This window comes from Salvelinus namaycush, chromosome 11 (genome assembly GCF_016432855.1).
Source record: "Salvelinus namaycush isolate Seneca chromosome 11, SaNama_1.0, whole genome shotgun sequence".
Lineage (NCBI taxonomy): Eukaryota > Metazoa > Chordata > Actinopteri > Salmoniformes > Salmonidae > Salvelinus > Salvelinus namaycush.
In genome coordinates, this window is record NC_052317.1 from 33,464,739 (window position 1) to 33,480,838 (window position 16,100).

The following is a 16,100-nucleotide window of genomic DNA, read 5'->3' on the forward strand; positions in this document are numbered from 1 at the left end:
GATTGTAAAACGTCGTGTTTTTTTGCCAATAGGTATGGCTACATGTAGGGGAGAGTGCAATGCAGTGGCTCACATGGTTATTAATGCATAAAAAGGCTATCAATACATTGCCAGACAACTATTTTCAAGTCTTGCCATAGACTTTCAAGCAGATTTAAGTCAAAACTGTAACTGTTAAATGTTCAGGAATGTTCCTACAGTTGTGACTTAAATCTGCTTGAAAGTCTATGGCAAGACTTGAAAATAGTTGTCTAGCAATGAACAACAACCAATTTGACAGAGCTTGAAGAATTTTGAAAAGAATAATGGGCAAATATTTTACAATCCAAAGCTCTTAAAGACTTACCCAGAAAGACTCACAGCTGTAATCGCTGCCAAAGGTGATTCTAACATGTATTTACTCAGGGTTGTGATTACTTATGTAAATAATTTATTTCAGTTTTTCATTTTCAATACATTTTCAAACATTTCTAAAAGCATGTTTTCACTTTGTCATCATGGGGTATTGTGTATAGATGGGTGAGAAAAAAATCTATTTAATCCATTCAGGAATGGAACATTTAATCCACTCAGGAACATTCACTGTCTTCTTGGTAAACAACTCCAGTGTAGATGGAATAAGTACAATGATGTTGATCCATCCTCAGTTTTCTCCTAACATAGCCATCAAACTCTGTAACTGTTTCAGTCACCATTGGCCTCATGGTGAAATCCCTGAGCCTTTTCCTTCCTCTACGGCAACTGAGTTGGGAAGGACGCCTGTATCTTTATAGTGACTGGGTGTATTGATACACCATCCAAAGTGTAATTAATAACTTCACCATGCTCAAAGGGTTAAGCACATTTTTACTCATGAACTTATTTAGGCTTTCCATAACAAAGGTGCTGAATAGTTATTGACTCAAGACATTTCAGCTTTTTATTTCTTTATTAATTTGTAAACATAAAAAAAACAATTCATTATGATATTATGGGGTATTGTGTGTAGGCCAGTGACAAACAATCTCAATTTAATCCATTTTAAATTTAGGCTGTAACACAACAAAATGTTTTATATGAGACGACAGTACAGAATGTCTCCCTTTTATTTTATGTTTTTCTGTTAGAAATGAATGCACTTTATGCATCTAGTCTGCCAATTTGAAGGTGTCTTAAGTATTTGAACAAATTCACTTCTAGTCTATTACTATTACTAAAATACATAAAGTGAATACATTTCTAAACGGTAAAACAGATATGTATGAAAATATCCTCAAATAAAAGGTGAAATTCTGTATTGTCACCTCATATAAAACATTTGATCTCAAATCCAGAATGCTGGAGTATAAAGCCAAATTAAATATTTTAGCTTCACTGTCCAAGTAAATATGTAGGGGAGTGTATTATTGATCTAAAACCGCAGATTGACTCTTTAATTAAATACATTTTATTGAATATAACATGTTTTTTACGATTTTGTGGTAGCAATACACAATGTTACCAGCTGTAAATAAATAGGTTAATAAAATAAAAGTGATGATCCGTTAACAATCAAATATAAAACCATTTCACAAATCAATTAGGAGAAAAATCTTGTCAAAATGTCCCAAAATATCTTCTTTCCTATATTTTCCCATAGAAATTGCAATTATGTTCCTATTTGTTCCATGTGTTCTGAGACTACATTAAACTTGTGCGTGGATCCCCAGGGTATGCGGGTGCCACGTATTGAGACACTGCACTCTCTCCTATGTGAGTTCTCTGATGTGACGTCATTTTTGAGCGCTGAGTGAAGCACTTCCCACACTGTGTGCACTCGAAGGGCTTCTCCCCGCTGTGGACCAGAGCATGTCTGATCAGGTTGCACTGCTTGGTGAAACTCTTGCCACACTGTTCACAGGTGTAAGGTTTCTCTCCGGTGTGACTTCGGAGGTGTTCTTTTAGCTGCCAGAAACGTTGGAAGCGCTTCCCACAGAAGGTGCAACTGAAACGCCTCTCGATGGTGCTGCCAGAACTCCACTGAGTCCTCATTCTCTTCACCATGTTAAAACTACTGCGACTCAGGCTGTATCCAGAGAAGGTGGAGGTGGTGGCCATGTTTGACCCTGTCGTGCACTCACTCAATCTCACTGTTGCTTCTGAAGCCCTGTATTGATGCTGCCTTGGCTGTAGAGCTAAACGATTTCCTTCATTACTTGAATTCAGCATCTCACTGCTCTGTCCCTCTGGCATCTGTTGTCTAGTCTCATCAGCCAATGTCCTGACATGTCTTTTCATGTGTGCTGCTGCACTGAACATGTTAGCATGTGGTTTCACAATAGAATAGTGAAGTGATGGCCCGACATCATGAGATGGGAAAATTGAGATATTCTGAGAGTACTCTTCTGTGGAATGAAAGGAGAAATCTGGGTGGACATCAGGGTCAGTATCTCTGCCTGGATCAACAGAGGTCCATAGATGCCCATCAGTGTCATCCATTACAATTTGGTCAGGTCCTGCCAGGGTCGTGGTCTGATCCAGCTCCTCCTCTTTCTCATCCTTCATCATCACTAGCTCTAGTGAGTCCTTGTTCTTGGCTGGCCGGTGCCGCTCTGTACTGAACACCTCTGTAGATGCGAGCCGGGGTGTTCCTGGTTCCTCTGGACGATCAGAATTGGGGTAATGTTCCACTGAGTCTTCGGGAGATATGTTGGGTTGTGTGATGAAGTCTTCATCACAGTTCCATTGGTCAAAGGATGGTGGTTTCCCAGGCTTGGAACCAGACTCTAAAGATTTTGGGATAAAAATAAAATTAACATTACAAAAGACCTTTAAAGAGACACTTTGGGATTTTGTCAATGAGGCCCTTTATCTACTCCCCCAGTCAGATGAACTTATGGATACAATTTCTTATGTATATGTGTCCAGTATGAAGGAAGTTAGAGGTAGTTTGCGAGACAATGCTAACTAGCGTTAGCGCAATGACTGGAAGTCTATGATTATCTACTACTGTAGCATACTAGAAGATACCCAGAGACTTCCAGTCATTGCGCTAATGCTAGTTAGCATTGGCTCGCAAATCTACTTTAGCTTCCTTCATAATGGATAGAGACAAAAAAATGGTACCCACAAATTCATCTGACTATGGGGAAGTAGGTAAAAGGCAAAATTCTGAAGCATCCCTTTAACAGTTGCATACCATGTCTGCTTTAGGACTGACTGTGTCTGTACGTTGGCTCCATGGGCTAACATAAAACACAGAACATCAATGTAGCCATTTGTTACATGCATACCAGCACACACACAGTCTTCCATAGACAGAGCAGTACCCCTTATGGTTGCACCCACCCTCTCCAGTGATCCTGAGCTCTTCCTGAGGGTCAGTCTTCCACACATCCTCTGCTGTCTCCTCATCTTTGATCACTATGAGTTCAGTCTTCACTCTCTGCTCCACATCGGTAGACTAACAGGGGACTGAGGTTATTACTCAGGAAACACAGCATATCTAACCCTTTTCATACTCATGAATCACACAAAAGTACATTATTCTGACGTTACAATAACAGAAATGAATCAATAGGTTAGTTCTCTGTAATTGTAAAAGGTGATTGATCACACCTGGGGTTGGGAGTCCTCTTCAATAGCACTCTCTCGGTCTCTCCGCTGTGAGCTACTTCTCTGCTTGTTCAAAACAATCTTGACTGGATATGAAGATCTCTCTGATGCCATGGGGTAAAAATCTGGAAAATAATTGTATTCAAATATTAGAGCTACATTTCACACAATTCGGTTTTAAATATGCAATGCATTCAATTGACTATGAATAACACATCAACTACTTTTTCTCCTGACTCGTCCATGTGTCTTCTTCAGCTCGCTCTCCATCATTTGACACTTCCTTTTCAGTACATCAATATCTCGCTGACTTTGGGTCATTTCCAAACGTATAACAGCACAGCTATCATCTACACGATTGTTTATTTCTGCTACAGCTGCTTTAGCTAATACCTCCATAATGGATAATAACTGCGCCTGAAAATTGCTGCTGGCCATCTTGTCCAGCCCAAATTACAGATTTGTATTCTCTGTGTAAGGTAAATGGTCTACAATGTCGAAGCTAATGTGCAATAAACAAGCCGTAGACGTTGATAAATGGCAACAATGTCTAATGTCTGATGTGGAGATGCGTGCGCAATTGCAATCGGACCTCCGTTCAACTCGTGACGTGAGTATTTATTACCGTAAATATGAGACTGCAACAGCCCTTCAAACTGTAAGAATTATCACAGGCAAGACAAATACAGTACCAGGGTTTATTCAGGTCTGCATGTAGGGTAGCCATATCTATTAAATAAAAAAATAATTTTTACCATCTGAATAATGAATTCAGACCGTAAAAAGTCTTCAGTTTTAGTCAATTGTTATGGCTACATGTAGGGGAGAGTGCATTGTGCAGTGGCCCACATGCATGGTTATTAATGCATAAAAGGCTATAGATGCAAAATGCATGACGCACTGTGGTAAAACGTAAAAAAACAAAACACTTTCTAGCATTCATTAAAACTCATGGTTTATATATGATCAAATATTGGCATCCACACAACCTAATGAAACCATTCTGAAAATGTGGTATGGTATTTATTAAAGGATTGAAAAAGGTATACAACTTGTTGGACACATAGCTGGGGAACAAAGATATTAAACTAGTTTAATGTAAATTTCATTCAATGATACTGTATATTTCAAGTAACTATCGCATTATACATGCATTATAGCGGAGTTACATTGGGATTCGCTTAGGGTTTTTAAGGCACATGCATACACTCCCCTATGTATTATTTTGGACAATGAAGCTACAACTTTTAATTTGGCTCTATACTCCAGTATTTTGGATTTGAGATAAAACATTTTTTTATCAGGGGACAGTACGGAATGTCACCTTTTATTTGAGGATATTTAATGCATATCTGTTTATGCATGTCATATATCTAACCACCACATTTAGAATAATAATTTTGGGGGTGATTATATTTGTCACACAAGTGTGTAATGAAAATGTATTTCTTGCATATCCCAACTCCCCGAGACAACCGCAGGGAGTGGAGTCACAGGCAGGCTCTCCATTGTCCAACGCCACTGCGGCAATTTGGATTAAGTGCCTTGCTCAAAGGCACAAGGGTGAAAGAATTCCTTGTCTGCTCCTTTATTTGCACCAGCAACCTTTGGGTTACTGGCCCAATGCTCTTACCTCGAGACTGCTTGCCGCCCCCATTTGAAGGTGTCATAAGTATTTTGGACAAATTCACTTAGTTTATTTAATTTATTCAAAAGTTAAGTATTTGGTCACACATTCCAACCACGCAACGACTACATCAAGCTTGTGACTATACAAAGTTGTTGGTTTCATTTGCAGTTTGTTTTGATTGTTTCGGTTGATGTCGTGGCCAATAGAAATTAATGGTAAATAATGTATTGTGTCAGTCACTTTTATTGTAAATAAGAAATTAAGAATGTAATCTACATTAATGTGGATGCTTCCTTGATTACGGATAATCCTAAATGAATCATAGATAATGATGAGTGAGAAAGTTACAGATGCACATAGATCATGCCTCCAAAACATGCTAACCTCTCACCATTACCAATAACATGAGAGGTAAGCATCTATTTGTGTGGTATGATGTTCATGCCTCTAACTTTCTCACTCATCATTAGCTAGGATTCATTCATGATTATCCGTAATCATGGTAGCATTCACATTAATGTGAAAGGGTTCAGAAACATATTCTATTCTTATTTACAATAAAAAAACTCCAAAATGACACAATACATTATTTACCATTAATTTATACAGGGCACAATATAATCCAAAACAAATTGCAAATGAATCCAACAAGTTTGTAGTCACAAGCTTGATGTAGTCATTGTGTGCTAAGAATATGGGACCAAATACTAAACTTTTGACAAAATGTAATACGTCATACGTGAATTTGTCCAAATACTTATGCCTCCTTCAAATGGGGGGGGGGGGGGAGTAGATACATACAGTGCTTTCATTTCTAAACTGTAAAATATATGTATGAAAATACCCTCAAATAAAAGGTGACATTCTGTACTGTCGCCTCATATAAAACATTTGATCTCAAATCCAAAATCCTTGAGTATAGAGCCAAATTAAAAGTTGAAGCTTCACTGTCCAAATAAATACATAGGGGAGTGTATCAGTAGAGGTATTAGATACAAAAAGAAAGCACATCAGATGGTGTAGAAGAAGATAGCGAGTACGGTTGATTGATCTACATTTTCACATTGAAAGTATTTCCGAAGCATAATGCAATTATGTTCCTATTTGTTCCATCTGTTCTGAGACTACATTAAACTTGTGCGTGGATCCCCAGGGTATGCAGGTGCCACGTATTGAGACACTGGACTCTCTCCTATGTGAGTTCTCTGATGTGATGTCATATTGGAACGCTGGGTGAAGCATTTCCCACACTGTGTGCACTCGAAGGGCTTCTCCCCGCTGTGGACCACAGCATGTCTGATCAAGTTGCACTGCTTGGTAAAACTCCTCCCACACTGTTCGCAGGTGTAAGGTTTCTCTCCGGTGTGACTCCGGAGGTGTTCTTTGAGCTGCCAGAAACGTGGGAAGCTCTTCCCACAGAAGGTGCAGCTGAAACGCCTCTCAGTGGTGCTGCCCGACTTCCACTGAGTCCTCATTCTCTTCACCATGTTAAAACTACTGTGACTCAGGCTGTATCCAGAGAAGGTGGAGGTGGTGGCCATGTTTGACCCTGTCATGCACTCACTCAATCTCACTGTTGCTTCTGAAGCCCTGTATTGATGCTGCCTTGACTGTAGAGCTAAACTATTTCCTTCATTATTTGAGATCAGCCTTTTACTGCTCTGTCCCTCTGGCATCTGTTGTCTAGTCTCATCAGCCAATGTCCTGACATGTCTTCTCATGTGTTTTTCTGCACTGAACATGTTAGCATGTGGTTTCCATAAAGAAGAGTGAAGCGATGGCCCTACTTCATCTGTCATAGTAGGAACAGATGACAGCCCACTATGAGATGGGACCATTGAGATATTCTGAGAGTACTCTTCTGTGGAATGAAAGGAGAAATCTGGGTGGCCATCAGGGTCAGTGTCTCTGCCTGGATCCAAAGAGGTCAACAGCTGCCCATCAGACTGATCCATGACAAACTGGTCAGGTCCTGCCAGGGTCGTGGTCTGATCCAGCTCCTCCTCTTTCACCATCACTAGGTCTAGTGAGTCCTCGTCCGGCCGGTTCTGCTCTGTGCTGCTCAGATGCGAGCTGGGGTGTGCCTGGTTCCTCTGGACGATCAGAATTGGGGAATGTTCCACTGAGTCTTTGTGAGATATATTGGGTTGTGTGATGAAGTCCTCATCACAGTGCCGTTGCTCAAAGGATGGTGATTTCCCAGGCTTGGAACCAGACTCTAAAGATTTGGGGATAAACATAAATTAAACATTATAAAAGACCCTTAACAGTTGCAAAATACGACTGCTTTAGAACTGACTGTGTGCGTACATTCCCTCCATATGCCAGAACACGAAACACCTAACACCAATGTAGCAATTTGGAATGTGCATACCACCACACCCACACAGTCTTCCATAGACAGACAGAGCAGTACCCCTTATGGTCGTACCCACCCTCTCCAGTGATCCTGAGCTCTTCCTGAGGGTCAGTCTTCCACACATCCTCTGCTGTCTCCTCATCTTTGATCAGTATGGGTTCAGTCTCCACTCTCTGCTCCACATCTGTAGGCTGTAACAGGGACTGAGGTTATTACTCTGGACACACGCCATATATTTATTTATATCACCTTTATTCAACCAGGAAAAGCCCATTGAGACACAGTCTCTTTTGCAAGGGAGACCTGGCCAGAAGGAGGCAGCAATCAATACATTACAACACTTAAAACATACAATACAATCAAATCAGCACAGCAATACAATCCAGCCTACAGGAAACATTTACACTCCTCCTGAACAGAGTTTTGTACCAGAGTTTTAAAGTCATCGAGGGGCACTACATCTAGTTGAAGCATACTTTGCAGAGCATTCCATGCCTCTGGTGCACAATAGGAGAAGCAGTCTTGCCTAACACAGTAAGGGCCCTGGGGACTTTAAGTAGCAACCACCTACTAGATCGTGTCTGGGGCAATTCCACATTAACGGAATTACACTTTGACTCAGTTTTTTCCATTTAAAATGTATGCCAAAAAAAACAGAACTCTTCACATGGACTATTTTTTACAATTTACACAGAAAATTTCACAAAAACTGGAAGAACTGTGCAGAAGTAAAGTTTGGTAACAGAATTACGGTAAAATGTTTCCTAGTTTTCCAAAAACGTTAAATATTTGCTCCGAATTAAGATTCGAAGATGTCTGCAGAAGGAATGGGCTGTCAGCTATGAGACCTTGAGTAAAAAAATAAAAAATAATAAGTGTTTATTGAACTACAGTAGGTGAAGTGGATTTACATCCGGTAACATAATTACATCATGGTACCCGACCTGTACTATACAGAAATGCATAATTTTGGACATGAATATCATTCTCTTCATGGTGATATATCCTGAATAGCTACACAAAGGTAGAAATATGCAATATCCTTGTTTTGCAGTGGTGGAAAAAGTACCCAATTGTCATACTTGAGTAAAAGTAAAGATACCTTAATAGAAAATGACTCAAGTAAAAGTCACCCAGTAAAATCCTACTTGAGTAAAACTCTAAAAGTATTTGGTTTTAAATGTACTTAAGTATCAAAAGTAAATGTTATTGCTAAAATATACTTAACTATGAAAAGTAAAAGTGTAATTAATTTCAAATTCCTTATATTAAGCAAACCAGACGGCACCATTTTCTTGTTTTTTACATTTATGGATAGATAGGGGCACGCTCCAACACTCAAGACATTATGTACAAACGAAGCATGTGTTTAGTGAGTCCGCCAGATCAGAGGCAGTTGGGATGACCAGGGATGTTCTCTTGATAAGTGTGTGAATTAGACCATTTTCCTGTCCTACTAAGAATTCAAAATGTATCAAATACTTTTGGTTGTCAAGAAAAATGTATGGAGTAAAAAGTACTTCTTTTTTTTAGGAATGTAGTGAAGTAAAAGTAGTCAAATATATAAATAGTAAAGTACAGATGCCCAAAAAAACAACTTAAGTAGTACTTTCAAGTATTTTTACTTAAGTACTTTACACTACTGTTGTTTTGTATATTTGGGTATTATTCAACACACTGACTATTATTGCAATGAGCTCCGCCCCCAACAAGACCAGTTTTGTTTGGTCCGGACCAAACCAAATCTGAAATGAATGTAGACATCTATGTTTCACAAGTTTTGGCATCACAGTAGAGTACAGTACAGCAAAGTAGAGTTCAGTACAGTATATGTTCAGTACAGTACATTATACTGTACTCTACTTTAGTGTGCTCTACTGTACAATGCTGTACTCAACTTGTCTTTACTGTACTGTGCTGTCCAAACTTATGAAACATAGACGCCTATGATTGGTGACCCAGCTGTTGGTTGTGACTGCTATGATTTCCTATTGCAGTCAATTCAATTGCAGTTAATTGCATTACATATCTCTGTAATTACATTACCAATTTGGTAACTGAATTAAGAGTTTGAATTACATAATAATTCATAAACAAAATTGATAGCAGTAAAACACGAACTAATTGGGAGGTCTACCTTTACTTGTTACTTCTGTGAACTTTCATTATCCTCCCTCCTTATGAGGGACAAATTATAAAATACCTAGAAGGTTTTGGTATACATGCCTTAGTTATAAAAAAATATATAGAATCTTAGCTTTAATTTGACATGCTTCTATGAACTTCACATGTTGGTGCTCATGGGTCCTTTTCGATGGAAATCTGCTAGTGGTGAAGGAGAGCAGGCTACAGAGGGAGTTTATCCAGGGCTTTGTATATGAACACATATCTAATGTATTTCATACTCAATCACACAAAAACGGTAAATTCTCCTGATATTCCAACAACAGAATTGATCCAAGAGATCGGGTCTCTGTAACTGTAAATGGTCATGTATTACACTCCTTAAGTTCCAAGGATCTTATGCTATTTTCAGAGGTAGACTGACTCTGGCTGCCAAAACAGCCAAATACTCCAACTAAACGTAAATCGATTCTCAATTGCGATACGGTTCTAGAAACATAACGCCCTTTACTTTCATGTCACAACAAAATAATTTCATAAATGCAAAATATACACTTACTGTTTTAACGGGTTTTATCACAGTTGGATCCGACAATATTTTTCAGTGACAACACGTTTCTGGCGGCCTTCTTCCGTTACACACTAGGTGTTCGAGGCAGCCTAGGTAACCTTAGCTAATTAGCACAGGTTGTACCTCTGTCTTCCGTAAACACGTACTGTAACATGGGGATATGGCCTTATGGGAGCACTAACCCTAAACCTATAAAAAGGTGTTTATCAATTTGACCTTTTGGTGTTTTAAAAATTATTTATCGCTTATATGAAAGTTAAGTTCCTTATGCTTCCAAAACCGTACCTCAAGCGATGCATAGTAATGTAGGGTCCCCTGTACAGAAGACGCCTTCATCCAATGACTCTTATGTGTAATGGAATTGCGAGTCATGATCAAGGGCTACACCTGGGGTTGAGAGTCCTCTTCAACAGCCTTCTCTCCGTCTCTCCATTGTGAGTTACTCCTCTGCTTGTTCAAAACGATATTGACTGGATATGAATATCTCTCTGATGCCATGAGATAAAAAAAAAAAAAAAATGAAAATATTCAGTCAAATATTAGGGCTATTCACACATTTGTTTTTTGCATATACAATCAATTTACCACGAATAAATCAACAACTACCTTTTCTCCTTACTCGTCCTCGTGTCTTCTTCAGCTCGCTCTCCATCATTTGACACTTCCTTTTCAGTACATCAATATCTCGCTGGCTTTGGATAATTTCCATGCGTATAACAGCACAGCTATCATCAACACGATTGTTTATTTCTGCTACAGCTGCTTTAGCCAAAACCTCCAGAATGGATACCAACTGTGCCTGAAAATTGCAGCTTGCCATCTTGTCCAACCCAAATTACAGATGCGTATTCCCTGTGTGAAGTAAATCGTATTCAATATCCAAGATAATGTGCAATAAACAATCCGTATATGTCCATAAATGACAACAATGTAGTGAATCGGAAGATACGTGCAATCATTCTTCTTCTTCTATGGTATAATGGCGTTCGCAATAATTTGATGTGCATACCGCCACCTATTGTGCGGGTGAACAATTTCCAAGCTAATGTGCGATAAACAATCCGTAGATGTTGATAACTGGCAACAATATGGGAAATGCGTGCGCAATTGCATTTGTTGGTCTGCTTCTTGTTCTTCCACAAACATACTTAGAAGTGCATGCCGCCTCCTACTGTGTGGGGTGAAAACTGTGGAACTGCTACTTCAACCTCCTTCACCCTAACAGGGCACTCCTGAAACTCGGGCACGTGGTTCCCACCACAAATGCAGCACCGTGTTTCCATCCAATTACTCTTTCACAGCATATTTATATATGATCAAATATTGTCATCAACACAACCTAATAAAACTATTGTGAAAATGTGGTAAAGTAAAAGGTATATACACACTGAACAAAATATAAATGCAAAACACAACATTTAAAATATTTTACTGAGTTACAGTTCATAGAAGGAAATCACAAATCAATCAATTGAAATAAATAAATTAGGCCCTAATCTATGTATCTTACATGACTGGGAATACAGATATGCATCTGATAGGGGCAGGGATCAGAAAACCAGTCAATGGTGTGACCACCTTTTGCCTCTTGCAGCACGACACATCTCCTTCAAACAGAGTTGATCAGGCTGTTGATTGTGTTCTGTGGAATGTTGTCTCACTCCTCTTCAATGACTGTGAGAAGTTGCTGGATATTGGCAGGAACTGGAACACGCTCTCCGACACGTGGATCCAGAGCATCCCAAACATGCTCAATGGATGACATGTCTGGTGAGTATGCAAGCAATGGAAGAACTGGGACATTTTTAGATTCCAGGAATTGTGTACAGATCTTTCCAACATGGGGCCGTGCATTATCATGCTGAAACATGAGGGGATGGCGGCGGATGTATGGCACAACAATGGGCTTCAGGATCTCGTCACGTTATCTCTGTGCATTCAAATTGCCATTGATAAAATGCAACTGTGTTCATTATCCGTAGCTTATGCCCGCACATACCAGAATCCCACCGCCACCATGGGGCACTCTGTTCACTCCAAAGTGACACAAGTTTATTATTTGGTCCCATATTCCTAGCATGCAATGACTACATCAAGCTTGTGACACTACAAACTTGGATGCATTTGCAGTTTTTTTGGTTTTGTTTCAGATTATGTTGCGCCCAATAGAAATCTATGGTAAATAATGTATTAACACACCATAAGTACTTATGACACTTTTAAATGGGGGGACTAGATACATAAAGTGCATTTATTTCTAAATGGTAAAACAGACATGTATGAAAATACGCTCAAATTAAAGGTGACATTCAGTTATGTCACCTCATATAAAACATTTGATCTCAAATCCAAAATGCTGGAGTATAGAGCCAAATTAAACATTTTAGCTTCACTGTACAAATAAATACATAGGGGAGTGTATCAGCAAAGTTGGCAACCTCACAGTCACCATTTATGACACCATTGTGTCTCCCTCCCCCCACACACGCAACCTTGGCGTCATCCTGGACGCCACCCTTTCCTTCGACCACCACATCCGACACTGTCAAATCCTCATTCTTCCACATTCTTCCCCAATATTGCCAAAGTCAGGTCCTCCCTTCCTGCCTTTGAAACCCTCATCTACGCATGCATCACCTCTCGTCTCGAGTACTGCAACTTACTACTCTCCGGCATCAATGCGAGCTCCCTTTATAAGCTGTAAATGGTTCCGAACACTGCAGCCCGACTCTTTACCCACACTAAGTCCTCGCAGCACATCACCCCTGTCCTCCATGAACTCCACTGGCTCCCTTTCTCCCAACTTATTAACTACAAGATCCTACTTCTGACCTACAAAGCCCTTCAACACCTTACCTCTACAACCTTCTTCTCCCCTACCAACCCACATGCTTACTCCGTTCCACTACAGCAGGCCTCCTTGCCGTTCCCAAGTCCAAGCTCCAAATCTTCGGCGACAGGGCCTTCTCCAGGGTTGCACCAAGGCTTTGGAACTCCCTCTCACCAATAATGGCGGAGCCAGAGGGGATGGCTGCCGTTTTACGGGCTGCTAACCAACTGTGCTGTTTTTATTTTGCGTTTTGTAACTTATTTTAAAATTTGTTTTGTACATAATGTTGCTGCTACCGTCTCTTATGCCCGATAAGAGATTATGGACATCAGAACAGCGATTACTCACCTTGAACTGGACAAAGAATGTTTCTTTAACGAGTCCCACGTGAAGTATATACTGCTTTCTCGAGAAAAAGCCCAAATCCCTTTCATTTGAGTGAAGATAGAGAAAAAGGAGGTCAGGCTGCCTTCTGAGAATTCGTAGGCGAGTGAGTAAACCTCCACTACCATCCGTTCTATTGGCCAATGTGCAATCATTGCAGGCAAACTTAAATCAGTTTTACCTAATTTCTACCAGCATGTCACATGTGCAACCAGAGGAAAAAACCTCTAGACCACCTTTACTCCACACACCCTGTGTATAGCCTCATTAATGTTATTTTAGTGTTTTATTTATTATATATTTTTTTACTTTAGTTTATTTAGTAAATATTTTCTTAACTTTTTGTTGAACTGCATTGTTGGTTAAGGGCTTGTAAATAAACAATTTACTGTGAGGTCTACCTGTTGTATTCGGCGCATGTGACAAATAACATTTGATTTGATTGAAATTTGATTTGTGACTGAGTACATCAACATCTTTCAGTCACTCCTAAAGTCCCACCTCTTCAGCATAGTGTAAAAGGTTGCGTCAATCGAATCTGGTATCAGGATAAAATGTGATTCAGAGTCACCGAACATACTTTAATTATTTTTATTTAACACAAGTGATAAATGGTAAATGCAATTTTCGTATATATGGGTTCACTGTATCACCACGCAGGGTAAAGCAGAGAACTGACTGAAATAGTACAGACATCTTCTTTTATACTGTGACAGATGTAGTTCCAACTTTAGAGTTGGCCTGTCACAGTAGAGGCTTAGCGTGATTTAAACTTGCTAGCCTATCGGTGGTGCCCAGGCTGGTCCCAGCCTCACAGCACACAGGATCCAGATATCCGGAAGTGTTTGTTGTGAAGTTTGAGCTGATTTGTCGGTGGCTACACTGCTCAGTTCCTGTTTTCTTGTTATTCAGCATTTTTCCATCTTGTCTCAACCTTCTGGTTAGCACAGTCGACACCCTATATTAACAACAGCTTTTCTGCAGTCACGCTATGTTTTGTGATTAACATGTCCTATTTCTATAAGGCATATATTTATGTTAAAAAGAGAACAAAACCATCCTTCACACACCCCTTGACTTTCCCCCCACATTTTGCCTGAATTTAAAATGGTTTAAATAGATATTGTGTGACTGGCCTACACACAATACCCCATAATGTCAAAGTGGAATTATGTTTTTAGACAATTTTACAAATGAAAATCTGAAATGTCTTCAGTCCATAAGTATTCAACCCTTATGTTATGGCAAGCATAAATAATTTCAGGAGTAAAAATGTGCTTAACAAATCACATAAGTTGCATGGACTCATTCGGTGTGCAATAAGTGTTTAACATGATTTTTGAATGACTACCTCATCTCTATTTCCCACACATACAATTATCTGTAAGGTTCCTCAGTCGAGCATTGCATTTCAAACCGATTCAACCACAAAGACCAGGGAGGTTTTCCAATGCCTCACAAAGAAAGGAAACTATTAGTAAACTCAGCAAAAAAAGAAACGTCCTCACTGTCAACTGCGTTTATTTTCAGCAAACTTAACATGGGTAAATATTTGTATGAACATAACTAGATTCAACAACCTAGACATTAACTGAACAAGTTCCACAGACATGTGACTAACAGAAATTGAATAATGTGTCCCTGAACAAAGGGGGGAGGGGTCAAAATCAAAAGTAACAGTCAGTATCTGGTGTGGCCACCAGCTGCATTAAGTACTGCAGTGCATCTCCTCCTCATGGACTGCACCAGATTTGCCAGTTCTTGCTGTGAGATGTTACCCCACTCTTCCACCAAGACACCTGCAAGTTCCCGGACATTTCTGGGGGGAATGGCCCTAGCCCTCACCCTGGGATTGAGATCCGGGCTCTTCATTGGCCATGGCAGAACACTGACATTCCTGTCTTGCAGGGAATCACACACAGAATGAGCAGTATGGCTCATAGCATTGTCATGCTGGAGGGTCATGTCAGGATGAGCCTGCAGGAAGGGTACCACATGAGGGAGGATGTCTTCCCTGTAACGCACAGCGTTGAGATTGCCTGCAATGACAACAAGCTCAGTCCGATGATGCTGTGACACACCGCCCCAGACCATGACGGACCCTCCACCTCGATCCCGCTCCAGAGTACAGGCCTCGGTGTAACGCTCATTCCTTCGACCATAAACGCGAATCCGACCATCACCACTGGTGAGACAAAACCGTGACTCGTCAGTGAAGAGTCTGGTCCAGGGACAGTGGGTTTGTGCCCATAGGCGACGTTGTTGCCGGTGATGTCTGGTGAGGACCAGCCTTACAACAGGCCTACAAGCCCTCAGTCCAGCCTCTCTCAGCCTATTGTGGACAGTCTGAGCACCGATGGAGGGATTGTGCGTTCCTGGTGTAACTCAGGCAGATGCTGTTGCCATTCTGTACCTGTCCTGCAGAGGTGATGTTCAGATGTACTGATCCTGTGTAGGTGTTGTTACACATGGTCTTCCACTGCGAGGACAATCAACTGTCCATCCTATCTCCCTGTAGCGCTGTCTTAGGCGTCTCACAGTACAGCCATTGCAATTTATTGCCCTAGCCACATCTGCAGTCCTCATGCCTCCTTGCAGCATGCCTAAGGCACGTTCACGCAGATGAGCA

At 40.3% G+C, this 16,100-nt stretch overlaps 2 protein-coding genes across 4 annotated transcripts; both read right to left on the minus strand.

Annotated features, from left to right (window-relative positions):
* Positions 1-1,018: 1,018 nt before the first annotated feature.
* Positions 1,019-4,140, minus strand: LOC120056060 (zinc finger protein 793-like). The gene is made up of 4 exons (XM_039004205.1): positions 3,798-4,140; positions 3,577-3,698; positions 3,307-3,421; positions 1,019-2,744 (listed from the first exon to the last, which is right to left on the minus strand). The coding sequence occupies exons 1-4, from the start codon at positions 4,009-4,011 to the stop codon at positions 1,660-1,662; spliced, it is 1,536 nt and encodes a 511-aa protein (XP_038860133.1). The 5' UTR covers positions 4,012-4,140; the 3' UTR covers positions 1,019-1,659.
* A 1,992-nt stretch (positions 4,141-6,132) lies between these two features.
* On the minus strand, positions 6,133-11,195 carry LOC120056061 (zinc finger protein 16-like). 3 transcript variants are annotated; one of them, XM_039004206.1, is made up of 4 exons: positions 10,864-11,195; positions 10,645-10,745; positions 7,639-7,753; positions 6,133-7,421 (listed from the first exon to the last, which is right to left on the minus strand). In XM_039004206.1, the coding sequence occupies exons 1-4, from the start codon at positions 11,075-11,077 to the stop codon at positions 6,328-6,330; spliced, it is 1,524 nt and encodes a 507-aa protein (XP_038860134.1). In that variant the 5' UTR covers positions 11,078-11,195; the 3' UTR covers positions 6,133-6,327. The 3 variants fall into 3 exon arrangements, with proteins under 3 accessions (XP_038860134.1, XP_038860135.1, XP_038860136.1); XM_039004207.1 differs by having other exon boundaries at positions 10,543-10,745; XM_039004208.1 differs by lacking the exon at positions 10,645-10,745.
* Between the last annotated feature and the right edge of the window lie 4,905 nt (positions 11,196-16,100).